General features: G+C 44.4%; 1 protein-coding gene across 1 annotated transcript in view; it reads left to right on the plus strand.

Annotated features, from left to right (window-relative positions):
* Window positions 1-22391, plus strand: part of man1a1 (mannosidase, alpha, class 1A, member 1) — a 130376-nt gene that overhangs the window by 47405 nt on the left and 60580 nt on the right. Inside the window, 3 exon segments of the mRNA XM_030110197.1 lie at window positions 5037-5152; window positions 6229-6234; window positions 9379-9453. Of these exon segments, the coding sequence (XP_029966057.1) occupies window positions 5037-5152; window positions 6229-6234; window positions 9379-9453 (197 nt within the window).

The raw sequence follows: 22391 nt of genomic DNA on the forward strand, positions 1-22391 counted from the left end.
AAGAAACTGAAGTGCAGGTTCAATAATTCAAAAAAAAAAAAAAAAAAAATCAGAACTCGATCATTTTCCTTCCTTTAAAAGGCTGTGACAATAAAAGTGTGTTTCCACTCGGCTTTGGCGGAGATGAGTGTTTGGTTAAGCTGATAAAGCTGGTTGGAGTGTTTTCTGGCTGGGAGCAAAGTCTGCCGACACGTTTCAGTATTTAGTGGGATCTTTTCAGAGGAGATGTTGACACAAGTCTTTTTATTGACTCAGGGAAACCAGCAGCTCTCAACAGAATAAAGCAGAAAGATGAAAATAAAATACTACACTGCTTCAGTCGTCTGACACCCTCAAAGTGATTATTTCTTTATCATTTTAGCTTAATGACAAATAAATTCAGTGTGCTTTTATTCTCAAAGTTGTAGGATTTAACCTTCCAGCAATGCTGTTCATCCAGCAGGTGGCAGTAATGAGCTGCTGAAGTTATTTTTTATTGAGTCATTTCAGAATCTGCTGGACAGGATGACGCTAGCTGGCTAGCATGCTAACGTCAGTACCAATGGTGCAACTTTATTTCTTAAACGTTTGACATGGTTGATATTCATTTAGCTCATTTGGTTCACTTATATTTTCAGCAATAAAATTGACAACTAAAAGATCTTTTCCTCTCCAGCATTTCTTTGCTTTTAAAATAAAAGTGAAGTATGTTTTTGTACAATTAAGACTTTTATCTTTAAGTTATCCTTAAGTTGTGAATTACTTTAGCTATTTAGTTCTCAGAATATCGGCCCACTTGGCTCACCGTAGAGAAATACTGCACTATGGAAGACAACGCTGTGGTGCTAAACAAAGCGAGCCCAGACCTGCTTTAAGTCATTGGAGGGCTGTACTGCTCTCGTCATTCCTCGCGTCTTTAGCCATTAGCTACAGAAGCTACCCTACACTGTGTTGGGTAACGATGCTAATCCATCATGCTAACTGGCTCACCGACACAGACAGACATTCTCAAACTGATCCAGTGAGGATGCTAACTGCGCCGTCTCTCACACTGAGCTGAAATGTAGCTCCAGAAATTAGCAGCGGACGCTAACACCAGTATTACTGTCCTCATGCTGGACTCTTCCACGTAGTGAGTCTTGCTAACAGGTGTGTCCAACGTGTCCCCAGTGCGTATTGAGCGCATCACGCAAGCGTCCTGACCCGTCAACGGTGTTGTTTCTGTCCGTGTGAACTCACACACACACACACACACACACACACACACACACACACACACACACACACACACGCTGTGGAGGAAGTGGGGAAGCGGTGACTCGGTGTTGTTGACGTTCGTTAGATGACGTTGGCACCAATGTGGAGTTTACTGTTTCGTGTGTGTTTATGGACTGACAACAGAAACTCAGAAACACTTCTAGATATTTCTCATCTTTTGTGTTGTTTCCCTGAATGTAGCTGTGTGGAGTTTTGATGTTTCTTATCATGTCATGATACTGCTATCGGTCTTTCCCCTCTATACTTAGCTTGAAGAAATGACTCATAGGACAGAAAAGAGACAAAAAGCCTTCAGAAAGGAGAAGGAAAATGTAGGCAAAGTCTGGGAAAAGTGAAAAATAGAAGACGGCGCTGATGGACGCATTGTGGGAAAGCGAAGAGACGAAGTAGACGGATCGTCCTGCTCAGGAACCGAAGGACCGATTCTGCCGTTAATGGCTTTTGAAGCTTCGATCGTCCGTCTGTCCTTCTTCATCTTCTTCGTCTTCCTCTATGACAGAGCAGAACAGTCATGACTCTCTCAGAGGACACCGGCTGTACCGTTCCTCGCCCCTCCCTCCGTCCCTCACCATTCCTGTCGTCACCAAGTCGGCAGGTTTACTTCAGAATTCAGCAGCAGCTCGTCGCCCGGAGGCGTCAGAAAAAGGCGTTTTGTTGATACTGGCAATGAAGGAAGACACGCAGTTTAGTTGATAGTTTTTTTTTATATGGAATTTGATCAATTTCATTTGTCTTCTATAGTCTTGAACCACCTCAAATCCAGCTTGAAAATTGTTAGCGACGTTAGCTTAACGTTGGGACTTTTCCATCTAATATGTTAGAAATTTAACGAAGATTACGACAGTTTCTCTGAGCTGGTTGTTTCTTGAAAACGGAGCTGTAGAGCTGCTTCTTCTCTACTCGTTGCTCGCTTTGGCTGAAACATTGGCTGTGATCATTTACTATTTTCTCAAACTCCTGTTAACTGAAGCAGAAGAGTCTTCATCAGTTCCTTCAGACAGGAACATAAATGATTTGGTGCATGAGTCATGTTAGCATTAGCCTCCCTCGGCTGTGACTGATCAGCATTAGCACTTTTAAATAGCAGTTAACGTCTCTTGCTAGGAGAAGATAACCATTATTTAAAAGCTCAGCTGTTTTGTGTCTTATTCTTCTACTGGTGCTGACTTAAAGATGATTTACTTGGGATTTTTACCATGAAATTGAGTCTTGTCATACATTAGCTTTCTCAGAATGCCTGCCAGAATTAGCTTCCTTTCTTCTTTTTCCTGTCTACAATCAGCCTTTAAACTCAGATGTTGTATAGTTTCCCCGTTGAAGTCTCACTTCAGGCGTCTTGTCTTGGTGTCAGTTCCCTGACCCCTCCTCGACCCCGTGTGACTCCCACATGATCCGACCCGTCAAACAGACTCGGTCCGATCAGCGACGGGAAGGAAGCTCGGTCCCACAACAATGAAGAGGAGGAAGACCTCTGGTCCTCAGGGCCTCGGCTCTGCGGTGACAACGGGGACAAAAACAGGAAGAACGCGTGACTTTTAAAATGTGCTGAATCGCCACACAGCCTTGCACCCATCGCCGGATCGTTTTGTTATTGAGCTTTGATTTCTAGTCAAACGTGTTTGGTTCATTGATTTAGTTGTTGAATTCAATTCAATTCATTTTTTAAGAAATAGGTTTTAATTCTGAGTTGACATTCAAGAGATGTCTTGTCAAAAAAGACAAAAAGAAACTGTTCGGCTGTCCCAACATCAGATAATCCGAAGGGAGAAACAAAAACCCACAAAGCAGGAACCTGATTCCTCCTGAGCTGATGAGTTTATAATGACTGAGAAGAACTCTGAGGCCAGTTTTTGAGCCAAAACAGAAAACTGTTGTTTTATGTGTCAGTGGTGGAACTTTTTGAAAATGCTCCGTTCTTGCAAACAGGAGAAGGTGCAACTTTTGAAAATGCTTTTACTCAGGCCTCTGTGGAAACGAGGGGAAAGTTATTTTACTGAAACGCTGCCTGCTGGCGTCTGCACCAAGGCCTTGCTAAATAGTTCTGAATAGTTACAGCCGCGTTAACATGTGGAGCCATTGAGAAAAAACATTTTTTAAAGAGAGAAATATTTTTCATCATGACGGTTTTCATATTAAAAAAAACAGCTTTTAGCCCCCTCCCCCCCCAAAAAAGAAAAAAAGATCGCTATTCACAGTCATGGTTTCTTTCTTTTTCTTTCTTTGTATTTTTATTACAGTATAAGTTAAAATGGGTTTCCGTATCTGCCGTGTTCAGTTTCTATAAATATGTCAGACTGTAAAAGCCTTTTTTTCTGAAACAGCAGAGACGATCTGGATCACGGAGAATCTCTCACAGCTAAGTCCATAAATAAACGCTGAGTCAGCGCGGTGCGTTTGGCAGTGCAGAGTCTTTCGGCTTCCTTCCTCTCTTCCTTCTCCATTTCTGCTCCCGTTATTAACACTGGAGCGTTTTCCCACCTCCGTCTGGACCCTGATTGTTTCATTCCACCCTCCCTCTCTCTACTGCCCCCTCCCACCCCCCACCCCCCTGGCGGTCTGATCTCTCGGCTAGTTGAGTCTCGGGCAGCTTGAAGCTCGGAGTTCAGGCGCGGAGTTTCGCCGTGCGTCTCTCCTCCCGCTGCGACGCTGCGAGGCTAATCACCAGAGATGAGCAACTCTCCCGATGTTCATCAGCGAGGATGATCGCTGCCTCTCACCATCTGTCGAGCCAAATCATTAATTCCCCCCGACAACGTGACTCCTGCCGTCGATTCGCCGCCGCCGCTTCCGCACCTGTTGTCCCGCCTGGAAAAACAAGCTGCGAGGAAGAAAGTTCCGGTCGTCCTCGTCTCCTGGAGTCCCTCAAATCATCCCGACATCAAACCGTCTGTCAGGCTGGAGTCTTGTTAGCTGCAGCTCCTCGGCGCTCATGAAGAGCAATCAAGCCTCAAACTGGAAGAGAAAGATGCAGAGACGCTTGATTTCTGTTTTATTTCAGAATAGCTCACACTGCAGGTTCTGTTCTCTCTGAGCTTTCACTAAATAATATCTACACGAACATGCTAGCTGCTGTCTGTTGGTCCACACATGAGATATGACACCAGGAAAACAGGGAAAAGTAGTTAAAGCCACAGGAAATGGAAGAACACGGGAAAAAAGAAACCCTGAAATGAGTCATTTGTTAAAGAAAAAAACTTCAAACAGCTTTAAAATGTAAGACTTTGGAAAGAAAACAGCTAAAATTACAAAAATTAAAAGCTTGAAATTTCTAAATAAAAAATTTTTAATCTTTGAGTAAAAAACGCTAAAGTGACCGAAACGCAAAAAAAAAAAAATAAAATAAAATAAATAAAAAAGATAATAATTAAAAATATTTAAAAAAAAAGTTAAATTTTAAGGGCAAGAACATGTCAAAAAAGATAAATCAGTAAAAATCGAAATGTTTTGTCTTGAAACTCTGAATCTTCGCAGACTGTCAGCCTCATTTTGAAGGCTCAACACAACTTTTGGTTCCATTTAAATTAAACTTGTTGGAAAGTCATTAAAACGACTCTTTAGCTCATGAACGCTGCAGAATGTTTGGTTGGAGGCAGACGGACGGCTGTGCTGGAGTTCTGCTTTTGAATAATGTTGGATTTATTCCTGGTGTGACTCTAAACTCGATCATTGTAGTGAAAGTGGAGCGAGCCGGTAGCAGGAAGTGGTCCTGGAGTCTTGATCTTCTCCTGGCGTCTCTCCGGAGGCGCCTGGTTAACCCGTCCGTCTCTTCCTGTTTGCAGGCAGCATAAAGGGAGCGACCATCGTGGACGCTCTGGACACGCTCTACATCATGGAGATGTTCGAGGAGTTCGACGCCGCCACGGACTGGGTGGAGAAGAACCTGGACTTCAACGTGGTGAGGACCAGTGTGTGTGTGTGAGTGTGTGTGTAAAGACTTCCGTCTGTTTAAGAGATGGATTGACTTTCCGGCGAGTCTCCGGCTCCGGAGCGGCTGATTGAGACGTGAAGAGTGAAATCAGAGCGTGCGACGTTCAACCGCTGATGAGCTGAAATAAAGAACGCAGGTGGGAGCTGCTGCAAAAACACCGGGGGGAAAAAAACAGGTTTTTAGCTGATTTCCTGCAGATGAAAGTCGTCTTCTGGCAGAAATCCCAGCTGTGAAAAAGCAAACCTGCTGCCAGCTTTTAAGAAACGCCACGTTTCCCGAAGCGAGCGAGGTGTGAGCGAAGGCGTCCGCCGCCTTGCTCCGATCTACGATCCTCTGCCCGCCGCCCGTGCAGAGAGACGGCTTTCCACACAGGGCGCCGCCGCAGGTCCAGCTCGCTCCGTCACATGGAGGGAAAGGTCTTTCATCTGAGTCGTGTCGGCCTGAAAGTCGTCTTTTCGCTATTTGACTCCGCGTGTTTCCATGGGACTTTTATTCCTGCGTAATCCGAATAATGTAGACTTCTACTCTAAATGGATCACGTAAACACTGAAAACTTTGTTCAGAGTTGAGCTTAAATCCGAATAAACCGGCGGGTTTATTCTCCTTTGGAAGCGGAATTGTTTTTGCTAATTAGGCAACTTCATTCTGGTCGTTCTGCACATGCTCCATCGTGATGACGCAGGATGGCGGCCCGCGGTTTGACTCGTACGGAGACGGTTTATTTAACAGCAGTTTTAGAAGAATTGGATGTAATGAAACGAGGCGGATCGGCGGGCGCTAAATAACGCAGACATTGTCAAAGCTGCAGCGTCAAAGTGGATCCAGAGAGAAGGACGAGACAAACGCTGTTTACTTCCTGGAGACGTCGATACGTCACGGCCGCCCCGTCCAATCAGAACGCATCGCAGACCGCGGGGTGACAGAGTGGTCAATCCTTTGCTTTTCCCATGTAAACACCAAGCTCATGAATATAATTCTGAATTATTTCAGAATAAACCAATTCAGAATTAAAAAGACCCTGTAGCCACACTCAGTGATTGAAGAACTCCGTCACTGCTGGACATCCGACGCCTCGATGGCTGAAAGGTTTCTGATTCTGCTGGCGTAGAGAACGGCTCGTCCCGGTCACAATCTGAGAGTCGACGTCAGCTGCATCCTGTCACACGTACACTCCACCGTTTCCATGGTAGCAGTTCACCAGCTCGTCACGGATGATTGAAGATTAACAGTTTAACACATTTCAAGATTTTATCTCACTAACTTACATGTTTAAGAAGAAATGTGACCTAAAGAAAGACGTTTGTTTCATTCATAAACTTCCAAGCCATCCGTGACGGAGCAGCGCCAGCGGCTCAGTTTGACTGTTTATAGATTAATTCAGACGATGTAAATCTGAAATGAGCCTCTAATTATATGGAGGTATTTATTCTCTGCTGGGAATGATTGCGGCTCATTTTGTCTCCGGCACAGTGAAACTCCTCTTCAGTCGACGGTTTAAAAAGTTAGCACGGAACTTTAAAGCAACAAAGGATTTCATTGCTGTTTTTTCCCCTCTGGCTCCGCAGGGTTTTTTGATATTCTGGCTGTTTTTCTCCATTAAAAGTTATTTTCCTTTTCTTTTCTCAGAGGAAGAGAAAACTGTGCTGAGTCAGCATCGTTAGGTCCTAATAACTTTTCTTTTCATTCTTTAATATATTAACAGAAAACAAGGCAACCGAAGCATCTCCATATTAAATAATACTATTTTATTAAAGATTTATGATTGCATGCACTTTTTCTCCACGTAAACCAATGATAATGGAATAATTACCATTGTTTTAATAATTTTAATAAATTAAAATCTACATTTACACCCATACAAGTTGTAACACCATAATAAACATATAAATAATTGAGGAGACGGACATTTCTATTATTAACATTTCAGCCTATATATGTATATATGATGGATCCTGCAGGTTCTGTATCTGTAATAAATGGCCGTGGCGGCTTCTCCATTCTCGGTGATTCTACTGAAAATATGTCGTTTCATGCCAGCGTCACGATATCTCAGCTCTGCTGGCAGTATTGTCTGGTTTCAGCGACTAAATGTGTTTCTAAAGATGAAAATCTATGTTTTCCTCTAAATTTTTTTTACCATTTGCTTTTACATTTGGACCTAAGGAGTCCAGAACTTTTCAAAATAAAGGTACCATTAAGACACTGACTTGATCCTGAGTGCAGTTTGTGATGAGACCGGCTGAACCGAACCCTCCTCAGATTGAAGACGACGGTGCGGCGTCTAAAAATACGAGCCGTCTGTCTGTCGAGTCAAACGGAGACAAGCTGGCTCCGTTTGAACATGAAGGCCTCATCCTTCTCTCTGGTGTCGAGTCTTTACGAGCGGGTTCAGAGTCAGATGGAGTTTAATGTTTGACTGACGGCTTCATGAGTCAGCGCCGACGACCAGACGGGACAAGGCAGAATAAAAAACAACAAAAAGCTAAGATTATACAGCAGCTGGAACGAGTCCCGTCACTCCTCCCCTCATCTGAGCGACTGGAGGAGGAACGACGGGCAGCCAGCTTTCATCAAGTTCTTCAGTTCTAGAATGATCTCGCTTAAAGAAGTTCTAGGAAGTGTTTGAGATTTCAAGAGAATTCTAAAATTGGAGAGAGTTCAGTACAGAACTCAAGACTTTTGGAATTTAGCAGTTAAATATTGTAGACGTTCTAGATTTCTGGAGAGCTCTCGCATGTGTGAAACTTGTACAAATGAAAAGAGTTCTACCGTTTGAGGACATTTCAAATCGGAGAGCTCAAGATCCTGACAAAGTTCTGCAATTTGAGAGAGTTCTGGAATTTGATCGTTCTAGAGATGAAGAGAGTTTGAGTTTGTCTGAGGCTTCTAGAACTCCACAACAGTTTTAAATCAGGGACTTCTAAAAGTCAAGAGAAGTGTAGAGTGGGAGTAGAGCGTTCTAGGACTGAGGAGTTCTGGAATTTGAGAGTTTAGATGCTAATTGTGTTAAAATGTGTGAGCGTTCTTGAATTTGAGAGCGTTCTGGCATATGTGAGAGTTGTGGTTTTGGAGAGCTTAACATCTGAGAGTTCTAAGATCATCGAAGTTCTGAGATTGGAGAGAGTTTTCTCAGGCTGTGGAGTTCTAGAGCGTTCCAGAACAGGAAGGTTCCCTGTGAAAGCATGGAAAATACTGTGAATCAGCCGGGATTATGGCTTGTAGCGGCGGCGGCGGCGGCGAGAGACGTGACCCACGCTCCTCGAGTGCATGTGTGGAAGCTGGTGAGTGTCTGCAGGGGAACCGGGATCTCGTCTGGACGTTCCACGGTTCAAGACGCGCTTCACGGAAGACAAGGAGACGTTTCTTCTTCTTCTGTTCCTCTAATGAGCGGCGGATTCCAACGAGGACGGCTCTGGAGTTAAAGGCCAGCATCAAAGGGAAAAGGCCAACGACGAGATATGAGCAGCGAAACAAACACAGTTCAGACGTTTCTATATCTTCTAATTACGCTGGGATTTCAGACAAATGTTCCACCACCGAGAGCTTTGTTAATCATCAGCTGCTGTTCAAGGTTTGATCACAGTGCAAATGCTTTTTCAGTGAACTTGAATCAATAAATAGACTTCAACGTGATTATTTGTTCAGGTTTTCTTTTAGAACCATGTGTGAAAATTAAGTATTAAGCACGTTCATTTTCCCAGATGCACTGAGAACTCAGTAAATCATCAGGAGTGAATGGGACTGTTACAAAAACCAGACTGTTGATCTGAATCGATTTTCCTTTGAATGACCCGATATCGATTAATAAAATCCTGAAATCCGTCTTTCTGTGTTTTCCACCATGTGCAACGCAGCCACAAGTTTAAAGCGGAGTGATCTCGTTTGACCAACCAGAGATCTCACAAGATCTCGTCACTCGGGCAGAAGATCTCGTGAGATCTTGTCACTCGGGACTCATTAAAATGTCGGACCATGAGTCGGAGCTGCTGTTTGTTCTTAGAAATCGTAAACGGCAACAAGATGCTTGTCTTCACTGAATCTGGTTTAAACGGGTCGCGACCTTCACGTTTCCTCCTGAATCTTCCTCCCTCAGAAGCCCCGCCCCCTTTTTTTTGCTGCTCTCCGCCTGGTGCTGGTCCTCCCCGCCCTGTAACTGTCTTCTTCTGTGGTGTTTCCTCTCCCGCAGAACGCAGAGGGTGTCGGTGTTCGAGGTGAACATCCGGTTCGTGGGAGGCCTGCTGTCCGCCTACTACCTGTCTGGGAAGGAGGTAAGGGAGGACGAGGAGAACGCCGCTCCTTTAACTCGCCGTCCGTCTGCTCTTCGGCAGCCGACTCGCTCTGTGGTGGGAGTTCAGTTGTGGATGTGTGTGTGATACGCTGCACGGCGGCGTCAGGCGCTTCACTCTGTCATCTCGGGCTCACTGATTGGTTTGTTCTCGGAGTGAAAGGTTTTTATTTTTTCTTCTGCCTTGAGGGACGGCGGCGATCCTGAAGTGTGTGAGCGCCGGCAAACAGCTGCTTCCTCACCGGCTTTATTCAGAGAAATGAGTGAGAAGAGCCGGTCCACCGGGCTTCCTGTGTGTGTATGTGCGTGTGCGTGCGTGTGTGCGTGCGTGTGTTCATGACAGCCGCGATGGAGAATTCTCGTCCCTGTGGGGCCAAATGAATGGCGCTCAGTGTTGCTTCAAGGTTTAAAGACATGGTGTGTGTGTGTGTGTGTGTGTGTGTGGTGTGTGTGTGTGTGTGTGTGTGTGTGTGTGTGTGTGTTTGTGTTTTTATCACCGTGTTTCCAATTCAGTGCGATGTCCTCCTAAATGCTGACAAACATGTTTGTGTGTTTATCTACCAGAAAATGTTTTTTTTAAAGACACGTTCTGGATATTCATTGTTCCTGTCAGGACGAATGATTGTTGCTTCACGCTTTTAAAATATTCATGTGTTTATCAGAGAGTTCCGTCCGTTCACACTCTCACAGAGACTTCTCCCCTAAAGGCATATAAACATATTTGTGTGTGTGTATGTGTGTGTTTGCTGCAGTTGTGCGGACTAAAATGTCTTCACACACATTAACACATTGTTTGGACTTCAGTCAGGTCAATGAATTGTGCTTCTAAAGACAATACACACACACCACAGACATGTCTGTGTGTTGCATTGTGGGAACTAAAACACACATTCTGGATATTTATTGTTCTTGTGGGGACAAACGAATGTTGGTCAGCTCTGGAAAGGTGTGTTTTGTGTGTGAATGTGCGCTTGATGCAGTTGTTGGGACCAAAGCGTCGTGTTGGACGGTTGGCCAAGTGAGGAAACGACTGATATAAGCGGATGTATTTGTGTTTGTCTCCGTTTATTTGCAGTTTATACAGAAGTCCGCCAAGTTTGTGGACTGCTGCATACATTTAAAGCTTCCACCTCTATAGCACCATTAAAAAGTTTTTTTTCTCCCATTTTCCTGGAGAAAAATTTTGTGCAAAATTTTCTCTCGCTGCTGTGGAGGCAAAGTTTGAGCAGTTTCACAAAAGTTTTCCTTTTCTTTTCTTTTCTTTTTGCCCATTCCTTTTAGACAGTGTTTTTGAAAAGTTCCACCTTGCGAGCCGTTTTCAAAAAGTTGTTGTCCCCCATTTTCACAGAGGCAAAATTTTAGGATTTCTTAGCATTAAACGTATTTCAAAATGTGTTTCCCTCATCTCCATGGAGACGGAGTGTTTTCGAAAAGTTCGATGTCGGGATTCAGTTTTCAACCTAAAGTACTCATTCAAACGCAGCGGCTCAGAAAACAGCGAGCATTTTGTCTATTTTCGGCACATGACGTAATGTTGGTGTTAGTTAATAACTTCACGCAATGCGGTTTTTAACTTGATGCAATTTTTACAGCGATTTTTAAAATTTGAAAAACGCAACTTTTTAAAAACTGCACATGCTGACCTCTTCTGTAGTCAACGCTTTTTCTGCACGTGCTCAGTCAATCAACAGTAACGGTGTTTTCCTCCACTGTTAGCATGCCAGCTGCATCGTTTTCACAACGTTGATGTATAAATGTCAAACTTTACAGAAGAACGATGTGTTTTCCTTGAAACCCAGTGGTGTGATGGTCCCTGGGCCAAGCAAGTCCCAGCTGTCCCAGCTGTTCCCAGCAGTCCCAGCAGTCCCAGCAGTCCCTGGTTCATCTGGTCCAGACGGCCTCAGCTCCATTTCTCCAGAGCTGCGCTCTTCCTGCCTCCAGCCTGGAGCTCAGGGTCTCTGAAGGATGCTGGAGGCAGATGGATGGCTGACGGCCGGCCTTGGAGGACATGACGACTGCTGCTGGGACCCTGGGTGGCTGGATGATTGGATGACTGGGTGACTGAATGAGTGCCTTTAGGGGCCCGACAGGGCTGAAACCCCACAGTGATGCAGTGAGAGAGAAGGCTAGCCGGACAGAAAACCCTCCTGAACCGCACTGTGGTCCGTTTGTCAGTGGAAACTGATAGAATCTGACCAATAGAAGAGCTGGACAGGAGATGCTTCCACACAGCAGGTTAAATCCGTCTCAGTGCGTCGCTGAAATGACGCGACTCCAAATGAATCAACACCCATGGATCAAGTTCCACTTTGCTTTCCATTGAAGTGCAGAAGACATTAATGAAACTCTCCCGTCATATGCTGCCAGCATTTCTGCACTTCTGTCTCTTCAAAATAAAAGTGTTAAATAGAAAAATAAAACATCAGTGCAACAATAATGGCAACACTTATATTACCAGTAACAGAAGTGACGTAGTTACAGCATTCCTCTACGAGTCAGTGGATTATAAAGACGTTATGGCTCAGAATCACTCAGATTGTTATCAGGAAGACGCTCTAGAATCTGGATGTTAGGACTTCTTGAAAGATTTTCTGAACTAAGTACAAAAAGAAGAAACCATCAGCTAATGTATTAGCATGCTAATGCTAACGCTAGCACTGGCAGGACCCAGGTAAGCTCCATTTGTGTGTTGCTCTCTGGGGATCAGTTCCGGGTTACCGAGGCGCTGCACAAGTTTAACCCTGTGTTTATTTGAAATATTGAGAACTTTCCTACTTTAAATATTCTTTTTTCCTCCTACAATCATCCGGCACGACTTCTTTAATATCTCATTTTGCTGCGTACGATGAAACACGCTTGTACAAACAGTGAGCAGGCTTTGAAAAACATCTGAAGTGTCAGTTTGGGGCTGGAGTTGAAGGTGTGTTTCATCCTTATCAAGCCGCGGCCCGTAAAACATTCATGAACGCCAGAACTGTGAGAAGCTTTGAAATTTTAATTTCAAGTCGGAGCTGTTTGCTGTTGAGTTTTTTTCTTTTTTTTTTTTTTTTTTTTTAATAACTTCTTATTCCGGAGAACTGGATGGAAGCTGAAAGTTTTTGAGGTGGAAAACAGGGACGTTCCACTGAAGTCTGACTGTTTTGTAGTTATTCATCATTTAGAATTAATTAAGGGGGTTTGTTTTTTTTCTGACAAAGACAACCTGCTTCTGGCAGAAACTGAAGAGCAGAGAAAAAAAAACAAAATAGTGTGAGTCTACGGGATGCCTTTCCCCAGCGTAATAATTTAATTTTTTTTTTTTTATAAAGAAACACAAAAATAATAAAGTTGAATAATAACGGCCATCCGAAAACGTTTTTAAGGTCAAGAAAAAAAAGCTTTTATCATATTTTGAGGGTCTGTTTAAACCACAACAGCTCAGAGACTGGAAACACAGCAAGGTGCAGACGGCTCCCACAGTGCTACTTTTTTTTGAAAGCTCTCCCACTTCATATGAATGGATGAAAAAACAGTTTTCAGGCACTGAATTCACGTAAACATAGCAAAGAAATGCTTTTGAAAATGCTACAACTGTGTGTAACTGGATGAAAACACAAGTTTTTGAAAACTCTCCAAATTCCAGGAAACAGAAAATGATGGAAGTTTTTGAAAATGCTTTACTTTGTGTAAAAACTGAAAACGAACCTTTCTGAAAACCCAGAGTTTTGCGGAGTCGAACCCTAAATGAGATGTAAAACTGTTGAAGTGACTTTGCCCATAAATCCTTGATTCCCAGCCGGCCGGACCCTGAACCCCCCAGTGGGCGGAGCCAAAGATTCATAAGGGAGGGGCGTCAAACCTGCTTGATTAGAATTTTTTTTTTTAAAAGTCTAAAAAACAGCTGAGTCAGCATGAATTTGTTCACATCACAAAGCTACTGAAGCGTCACTGATCTGACGTCCAGCTGCTTCAGTTCAGCCGGTTTGACTCTGGATCGTCTCAAAGTGAAGATCTCCGTCCAGAACCACCGTCTGAGCTGAAGTCTGCTCTATTTGCTGCCGCCTGCTCAGGAGGAAGGAAGACTCTGTCCTCGGCGTTGATGGACGAGCAGCGGGAGGCGGTGGAGGAGGACAGAACCAACGATTTAGAGGACTGGAGGCGACCGATTCGGTCAAGAAGGACTGGAAAATGTGATCAGCAGCAGTACAGCTGCTCCCAGCTCGGCTTTTTAAACCCAGAAAGGAGTGACGGATGGCGGAGGGGAGGATTGTAACAACGCGGGGAGGCGGAGGAAATGAAAGGCCTCCAGTCGGGCTGCTAATCAAAGCTAAGTGCTGGAAGGAGGGAAGGACGAGGAGAGGAGAGGAGAGGAGAGGAGAGGAAGCAGAGCGTGAAGAAAGACTGAGGGAAGGTGGAGAACCTGGAAGGAGTCCATGAGGGCTGGATGGACGGACAGGTGGAGGTGAATGAAAGAGAAGAGGCTGTGGTGGAAAATCTGGAAACAGAACATCAGAAGAGATGTGTGACGAGTTTCATTAAATTGTCCAATAGTTGAAGATGTGGGCTGGAGTTTCACCCTGAAGGCAACACGGGGAGACGTTCAGTCATTTCTGGAGATTGTTTTGGTTTGGTGTTGGAAGAACAGATTAATGGTGTCAAAAATCACTCTTCTGTCCCTGGTTAACGTCCGGTCCACAAGGAGAAAGACCGCAGTTATTTGAAAATTGGACTTTCAGCGCTAAGAGTTCAGCGAGAGAAACTTTAATTTAATTTAAAGTGAAAAAGCTTTGTTTACTTTGGCAGCTTTTTGAAAACAAATGTCGGTGAAACACGGCAAACGCTAAAAAACACAAATATTGTTTTCTTGCACATGAACTTTGTGTGTGTGCTTCATTCAATGATTCTGGAACAGTCGATGTTGATTTAAAATTATTTGAACTTTTCCTTTGTAGCCTTTTTCACCATTCATACACATTTAGTGCTTCTAGATGTTTTTACCTTTCTGAATCCATTTAAAGAAATTTTACTTTAATTGTTCCTTCTTTTTCACTTCTAGTGGTTTTATGGTTTTGCAATTTGGAACAAATTGGAATACAAATTGTAAAAAAACAAAAGTTTTAGTTTTTATCCGTTTTATTTATCCATTTTAATCATTTCCTGAAGATTTTTTTTTTTTTTTTTAACTTTTTCTGATGTTGATAATAAATTAACAATAGGCTTCATGTGCCTCATTTTCTATAAATAGTGTGCAATAAAGAGCAGATAAACAGTTTATGGAGCTGGAAAACTTAATCACTGATTACAGATGAATGACATGAAGTTAAACCAACCAACGCCGCTTTGGTGGCTGAAGTTTCAGGAAGTCTACCGCTCTCTGGTTTATTAACCACTATATTGGCGTTAACACTCAGAGTATTGGCTGAAATTGAAGAATGATGAAGGACTTGAGCACCAGCCTCCACTGGGTTTAGCTCTGTGCTGCCTAAAGATCTGGACTTGGTAAAAGACCAGCAAACTGTATTTCTAACAGACAAACAGCCGTTCCCTCTGAGGCCTTTCTTCACAGAGGAATAGGAAATGATCCATCACAGTGCTTTCCGCAGACAGAACCTTCTTTATCTCGGTGTAAACCATAAGATCCACGCTGCCGCCGTCTCGTATTTCAAGCTTCCGTTTGTCTCGCTGCTTCGTCTGCCTCCCTGGAACCGGAGCACAAATCTGTCGGGCCGATCCGATCCGACCCGGGTTGGCAGACTCGCCTTGTTCCATGGATTTCTGAGGCTCGGACAGCAGAGATTAGCCGGCTCCCGCCGCTCGGGCCCTGATTCATTCCCTGAAAGCTTTTTTGTCACTGATTGATCGGACGGCACGAGGAGCGGCGCGGCGCGGCCCTGGAGAGTACATCACGCCGCCGCCAATTCCCTCAACTAATTTATTTCTCCCCATTAGGATAAGTTTCCCCGAGTAGATCCAGCGTATCGGCAGCACCGCCGGCATCACACCCAACCTCGTCTCCAATTACGCTCACACTGATCAGCCACCATGTCTCAAACACCAGAAGGGGGTCAGCGGCCGGCGGAGGGTGGGGTTAATTCAACATTTCCCATTGAGTGTCGAGGATAAAATGTGGTGACTCAGCTGTTTTTGTCGACTTTGCTTGCTCAGATCTCATTTAGCTAAGAGTTGTCGTGTATCTGGTGTTGAATGGAGCTTTGTGGTTCGTTCCAGATGAGCTTTCACACCCTCTCTGTTTCTGATTATCATTTTTTTTGTGTTTTCATATCAGAAATGTTTCACATTAACATGGCATCAATCTGAAAACAGTGTAGTTGTCATGTTTGTCCACTAGTGGGTGCTGTCGGTTGATTTTCAAATGAAACCTCACACACAGTCTCTGGAAACATACTAGACCGTCATCTGCATACGGGAAGATCAGCAGATCAGCAGCAAAGAGAGGCCGTTTAGAGGAGGTTAATTTACAACATTCTTTTCTCCATTACCTGGAATGATTGTATTTAAGAAAAAAAAAAAACTGTTGGTCTGCGTGGAATTTTATTTTCAAACAAAATGATCAATAAGGAAATTCTCTGTGTTCGAAGTTTCCTGACATCATTCTCACTGATCAGACTTATTTAAGTTCAAACCAATTCAAGTCCTGTCGGCTCACATCAATTAAGTTATTAAAAGAAAAATATCAGAACCATGAGTGAACTAGAACTTGTTTTTGCACATTGATCAACTTGAATCAACTCTCAGTGGAACTCGATGGGAATAAATATCAGCTGTTCATATCAGTCCAGTTCAACTCACGGATTGACACTGATGTGTTAAAAACGAGAGACTGTATCGGCAGATGCTGATATCAAGGCCAATAAATCGTTCATCCGGGTTTTGAGCCAGGTTCTGGACGTTGTAGGAAGTGTGTGTTTTCCTTCTCGTCAGATCCTGGACTTCCTGTCTGTCCTGTGTGGAGCCACCAGACTCATTTACATGCCGAGTATTTACTTTGCGCTTGTAACAGGATGTAATTGCTTTTGTTGTCATTGTTTGGTGTGGAGCATCAAACGCCGTCTCGTCCTGTAACCCCCCCCCCACACACACACCCACACACACAGACCAGTCATGTTTGATTTGGCTGCCTCTGCCGGGACGCCCCGGTTCAGATGACAGGCAACCAGAGGAAAGCCCGGCGCTCGCAGCCGATGGCTGCCAGCCGCAGTCTAATGTGACATGAACGCAGCATTACGTGGAACAAGAGGCGCGGCGAGATCAAGGCGGAGACACGGAGCGGCGGAACGGGCCTCCAGACACGCCGGCGCTTCTTGAAGTGCTGTTGGGAAGCAGCGGGGAGCGGAGGAGATGTGACAGGATGCTGACTTCCTCAGCCGCTCTCTGCCGGCTGGGCCCGACTCTGATCTACGTGTTGTCTGGATCAGACTGGCTTCAGTTCGGGGCCGATTCCAGTTTGCCAGAGTGGTGGATTAGATTCTTTTTTGCTCTGGCTGGACTTGTAAAACCCTCCTGCAGGATCTCCTCCTCCCCCTCTCTCAGAAGACTGGAGGTTTGGATTACCTGTGTGGGTCGAGGTGGCTCTGCAGGGCAGTCCGGTACTTTATGGTCCAAACCAAATGACTCAGGTTTTTAAAGCTGCCGGCAGGGTGAGGACGCCGCCTCGGGGCTCCGGCGACCGGGCCTGATTTATCGCCTGGCCTTTATTGTGAGCTCCGGGCTAATGAATCCTGAGTAATGAGAGCAGTCCGGTCAGTGGAGCTGAGGGCTTCCGGTGGTCGGAGAGACCGATGCCCACAGAGGAGCAGGGTGGAGGTCTGTCAGCCTGACAGGAAGTCAGATTGGACCCGAGAGCTCGTCTTTTCAAACAGACCAGCTTATCACACATTAATGACTGACACACAACTGGAACCCGATGCGACTTAAAAAAAAAAAAAAAGAAGAATTACAGCATTTAGAGGACATTGATTGAAAAACACACCGCAAAGGATCTGAAGAATGTTTCATTAAGTTAAAGTCGATATAAAACACCCACAGCAGACACTGGTACCATTCTGATTCTGAAGGATTATCTTCGTCCAAATCACATAAGTCACGATATATAACTGCTGGATTTATGTTTTATTAAGGTTATAAAGCAAATATATGCATTTTGTATTGTGTGTATATTTATTTATTTGTGGGTTTTTTTGTATTTTGGCGTTCAGTTTACACGCCACTGGTGCTCAGAGCCACTGGAAGTGTACGTTTTTGAAAATGGCTCAGACTCCTCCGGGAAATTGCCACTCCTGAAGTGCTGCTCCTGGTCCTGCACACCAGGTGCATCAGTTCTGCACGTGCTCAGTAGACGAACAACAAGAAAGGTTTCCCTCCAGAGTGTCATCACTCCCAGTCCAGATCCTCCTGGTCCTGGTCCTAGTCCAGAATCTCCTGGAATTTGCAGTTTTACAGTTGACAGTCAACCAAAAATAGTTACTTATGAGTCGTTCTCAAATCATTCTTTAGTCACTCATGAGGCATTGTTGTGGGAAACTCTGTCAGAAGTCGTTTGCGAGTCGTTTGTGAGAAGACTGCGGGGCTTTTGTGAGACGTTGTCCGACCCGTTGCCTGGCCCTTTGCCCGAGTCTTTGCCCGAGTCTTTGCCCGAGTCTTTGCCCGAGTCTTTGCCCGAGTCTTTGCCCGAGTCTTTGCCCGAGTCTTTGCCCGAGTCTTTGCCCGAGTCTTTGCCCGAGTCTTTGCCCGACCCGTTGCCCGACCCGTTGGCCGACCCGTTGCCCGAGTCTTTGCCCAACCCGTTGCCCGAGTCTTTGCCCGAGTCTTTGCCCGAGTCTTTGCCCGAGTCTTTGCCCGAGTCTTTGCCCGAGTCTTTGCCCGACCCGTTGCCTGAGTCTTTGCCTGAGTCTTTGCCCGAGTCTTTGCCCGACCCGTTGCCCGACCCGTTGCCCGACTCTTTGCCCGAGCCGTTGCCCGACCCGTTGGCCGAGTCCTTGCCCGAGACATTGGCATCCGTGCCAAGCGAGCCGGTGCAGACGGCAGTTTTGAATTGCAGCACGGAGACGGAGGAATGCGGTCCAGCTGTTCGCCCGAGGCGGCGATAATGGAGACTCCAGCTGAAAGAGGAGCAGCAGCCACACGGTGACAATGGGACGCCGGCCGCCGTGAGAAAATGGGCTCGCATTGAGGAGGAGGACGGAGAATGGCGGAGACAGAGCGCTGCGGGGATCTTTTGTGGTGAAGCCATAGAGAAATGAGAAATTCGGTCACCCTTTCTTCACTTTGCACGCAGATTATATTCAACAGCATCTGGAAAATTCCTTTACAACGGTTGTCTGTGATCACAGTTTTCACCAGAGGGGACACATGCAGTTTAATCCAGTTTAATCTGACTGGATTAAATGTATCACGCTAACCTCTAAACAATCACAACCCTAAAAATTTGAATTAGGAGAAGCAGTGAGCTTGAAAATGAACTGTTTCGGAGCCAGTTTTTTATTACAGTATTCTGTTTTCAGTGTTTGGCAGTGTGATCACTTGAAAGTAGTTAGACTCAGACGAAAGCTGTGAAGGAGATAAAAGATTAATCAATACCCATCCACCAGTTTTGATCCCATATGTTTGTGGAATTGAATTTTAAACATGTACAACATAACTTGGAACATGAAATTTTAATTAAAGTTACTGATCTGTCAGTGTTTACAATTGAACTTTGAATGTATAAACTTGAAACTGACTGTTTAAAATTCAACTTTTATCATATAAAATTAAACTTGTAATATATAAAGATGAACTAAAAGTAAACATTTGTCTTAGAACATTTAAATTTGACTATATAGAAAATTTGAGTAAATAACATTGAACTTTACATGTATAAAATTAAAATTTGAACAGATCGCTTTTTTCATTATTTTGTAGAATTTTCAATATACGTCATCAAATTTTCAACATGTTCAGTACAGCGTTCAGTTTATCAAATTGAACTCTGATGATCTAAAATAGAAATTTAAATCTGCACAATTGTACCTTGAACATATAACATTTATTTTTGAATGTATAAAATTCAATTTGTTGAATCTAAATCAGTGTAGAAAGTTGAACTTATAAAGTAGGACTTTGAATGCTGAACATGCTAACTTGAACATTGACTGTACAGGATGAATTTTCAACATATGAAATTCAACTATGTACATGTAAATTTTAACTTTCAGACTCAAAATGCAAATTTTAACATTCAGATTAAACATTGAAAAACATTACAACTAACAATTCACTAATTATTTCAAGCCATTTAATTTTCATAACTCATATTTTGCATTTTGCCACTTTTCATGTATACACTGACTTTTTTTTTTTAGAGCTGCACAAAATGTGACAAATTTCAAATTTCCATATTAAAACTGAATGAACTGTGAAAAATTATTTTCAAGCTCTGTGATTTCATGCTCTGTGTTTTCCAAATGACCGAAATCTGAATGTGAAAGATGAATTTCAGTTACTCGAGCTTAATTCACATAAATTATAGTTAACTTGAAGTCATTCTCGTTGGTTTTTCTTGCCCGGTAGATTCAGAAACTGAAAAAGCAAGAAAAACATGACGAAAACAGTAAAGTCGACATAGAAAATATAGACGTACATCTGATAGAAAAATCAGAGAAATGACCCGAAAGAAGTATGAAGAGAAAGAGCTGTTATTTAAAAGAACAAATGCCAGAGACATTGGTATCATCTGTGTACGTCTTTATTTCAAATCAGTTTTTGCAAAACTCAACATTATTGATGTTTATGTAATGTTTTAAAAACAAGCGTTTCTAAAGTCGGATTTTAAGACAAACGAAGCAGGAATAAAAGAAGACACGATCACACAAACCGGAGCTGTCTACACTGACAGACCACCTCCTGAGGCTGCCGATCAGACCGCCAGCCACCGTGACACACACACACACACACACACACACACACACACACACACACACACACACACACAGGCTCGTCACACTCCGCCGTGACGCCGTCTGAACATCTCTCTCTGCAACCCGCCGTGTCTTTACATCTTCAGTGCGCTCGCTTGTTGGTTGTTGTTATTTTGTAGGTGGAACATCGGGTAAAGCGACGGGGTCAGGGTTCGATTCCCACCGGGACGCCGCCGCTGCGCTAAAAATATCGGCGGGAAACGACACCCGCGGGTCGCCAGCGTCAGATCTTAAAGCATCCAGAAATGGTGAAACCATGTTTGGCTGTCAGGAGCATGTGAACCCACGCCGAGTGCCAGAGTGTGTGTGTGTGTGTGTGTGTGTGTGGTGTGTGTGTGTGTGTGTGTGTGTGTGTGTGTGTGTGTGTGTGTGTGTGTGTGTGTGTGTGAGTGAGTGTGTGTGTGTGGTGTGTGTTCGCCGGCTCGCTTCTCCCTGTTTGCCTTTGTTCTTTGAGTAAACAGCCACACTGAGCGCCTTTGATTGGCTTCATTAAAAATTTAAACTGTGGCGCAGGCGGCGCCTCCTCTTCCAGGATTCCAGAGACTTTCAGCTCAGGTGGATGCAACAGAAGCCGGTCAAGTGTGTGTGTGAGTGTGTGTGCTCTTGGCTGAGTGCTCGGCGGGAGGAATCCGTCCTGAGTAGCGTGACGCCGCAGATGGCTGGGTCTGTGTGTTTCCTTCTGCTTGGTTTATTAATGGAGATGTCTAAACCCCCCCAGGCGGCGGGGCGACTGAACACTGAGGAGTCCTGCAGACACTCCACCATTTCTCCACGCTTTCATCATCATCTGAAGGATTATCGTCAGGTTGACCTGGAAATCTGCGTTCTGTAGTTTCTGGACCTCAGTCACAGAATGAAAAAGGAAAAAAAAACAAAAAAAACAGATGTAGCTTTATAGTCATGGATCCCCACCCAGCTCACTGACACGGCGCCACCTGCTGTGTAATCCCATCCCTGACCTCCGGCCACACACACACACACACACACACACACACACACACACACACACACACACACACCACACACACACACGCTCGCTGCTGGGTGGAGCCCGTCTATCTTCAACCTCCTGTCTTCAGGAAATCCATTTCACTCAGTGAGAAAATTGGCTTTGCCGGAGGGCCGGAAAGAGAGAAACTGCCGCCCCACCCCACCCGTCCCTGTCAGCCCCCCCTCCACCCTCCTGCCGCTGCCCCAGTAAAGCCTTCTTACATATCCACAGCGACTCACACACGGCCAACTAAAGGTTCTTCACCGAGTGTGGAGAATGAATTTTCTGGATCTCCATCTTAATCTCTTCTTGCCGGTCTAATCTGTGCCGAGGAAAGAAAGTGAGAACGTGGGGTTCCAGATGGGGGGGGGGGTGGTATAGAGGACAAGGAACGCCGGGCTCGTGCACGGCTTCATGTCTGTGCTGGTGATTAGAGTGACTCCTGCCGTGGAAATGTCACACAGGTTTGCTGTTTTTACCCAGAATCCATTCATATTGCTGTTTTAAATACTCAACCTTAAGTTTCTCACCTGCTTATGGAATCCAAATCACAACACCTGCTAAACACACGATTTAAAATGTGCAGGTCAGCAACATTTTAGTTTGCTGTCTTTGTTCATTTTTATAATTCAGACTTGTTTTCATTTATTTTGAGAATCTGTATTTTATGTACTCTTGCAATGTGTGCATTGCTGTCGTTTTAATTGCAGTAACAATAAATGTGGGGAATCAGGAAAAAGCATATTTTTAATCTCAGATTCGTTCACTTCACATCAGAATTTAGTTTTTAGAGTCAGAACACGTCTGCTGGTGGATCAGCAATACTCATGACTGAGCTTTAGCTTTATATGAAGGGAAAATGTGCCAAGCACGCAAATGCAACTTTTTTGAAAATGGCTGCCAAAGTCCCAGAACGCGACGATGGTTCTAGGGTGCAGCGGTTAACCGGTTTTTATTAACCGCGGTTTTAAACGT

This window comes from Salarias fasciatus, chromosome 15 (genome assembly GCF_902148845.1).
Source record: "Salarias fasciatus chromosome 15, fSalaFa1.1, whole genome shotgun sequence".
Classification (NCBI taxonomy): domain Eukaryota; kingdom Metazoa; phylum Chordata; class Actinopteri; order Blenniiformes; family Blenniidae; genus Salarias; species Salarias fasciatus.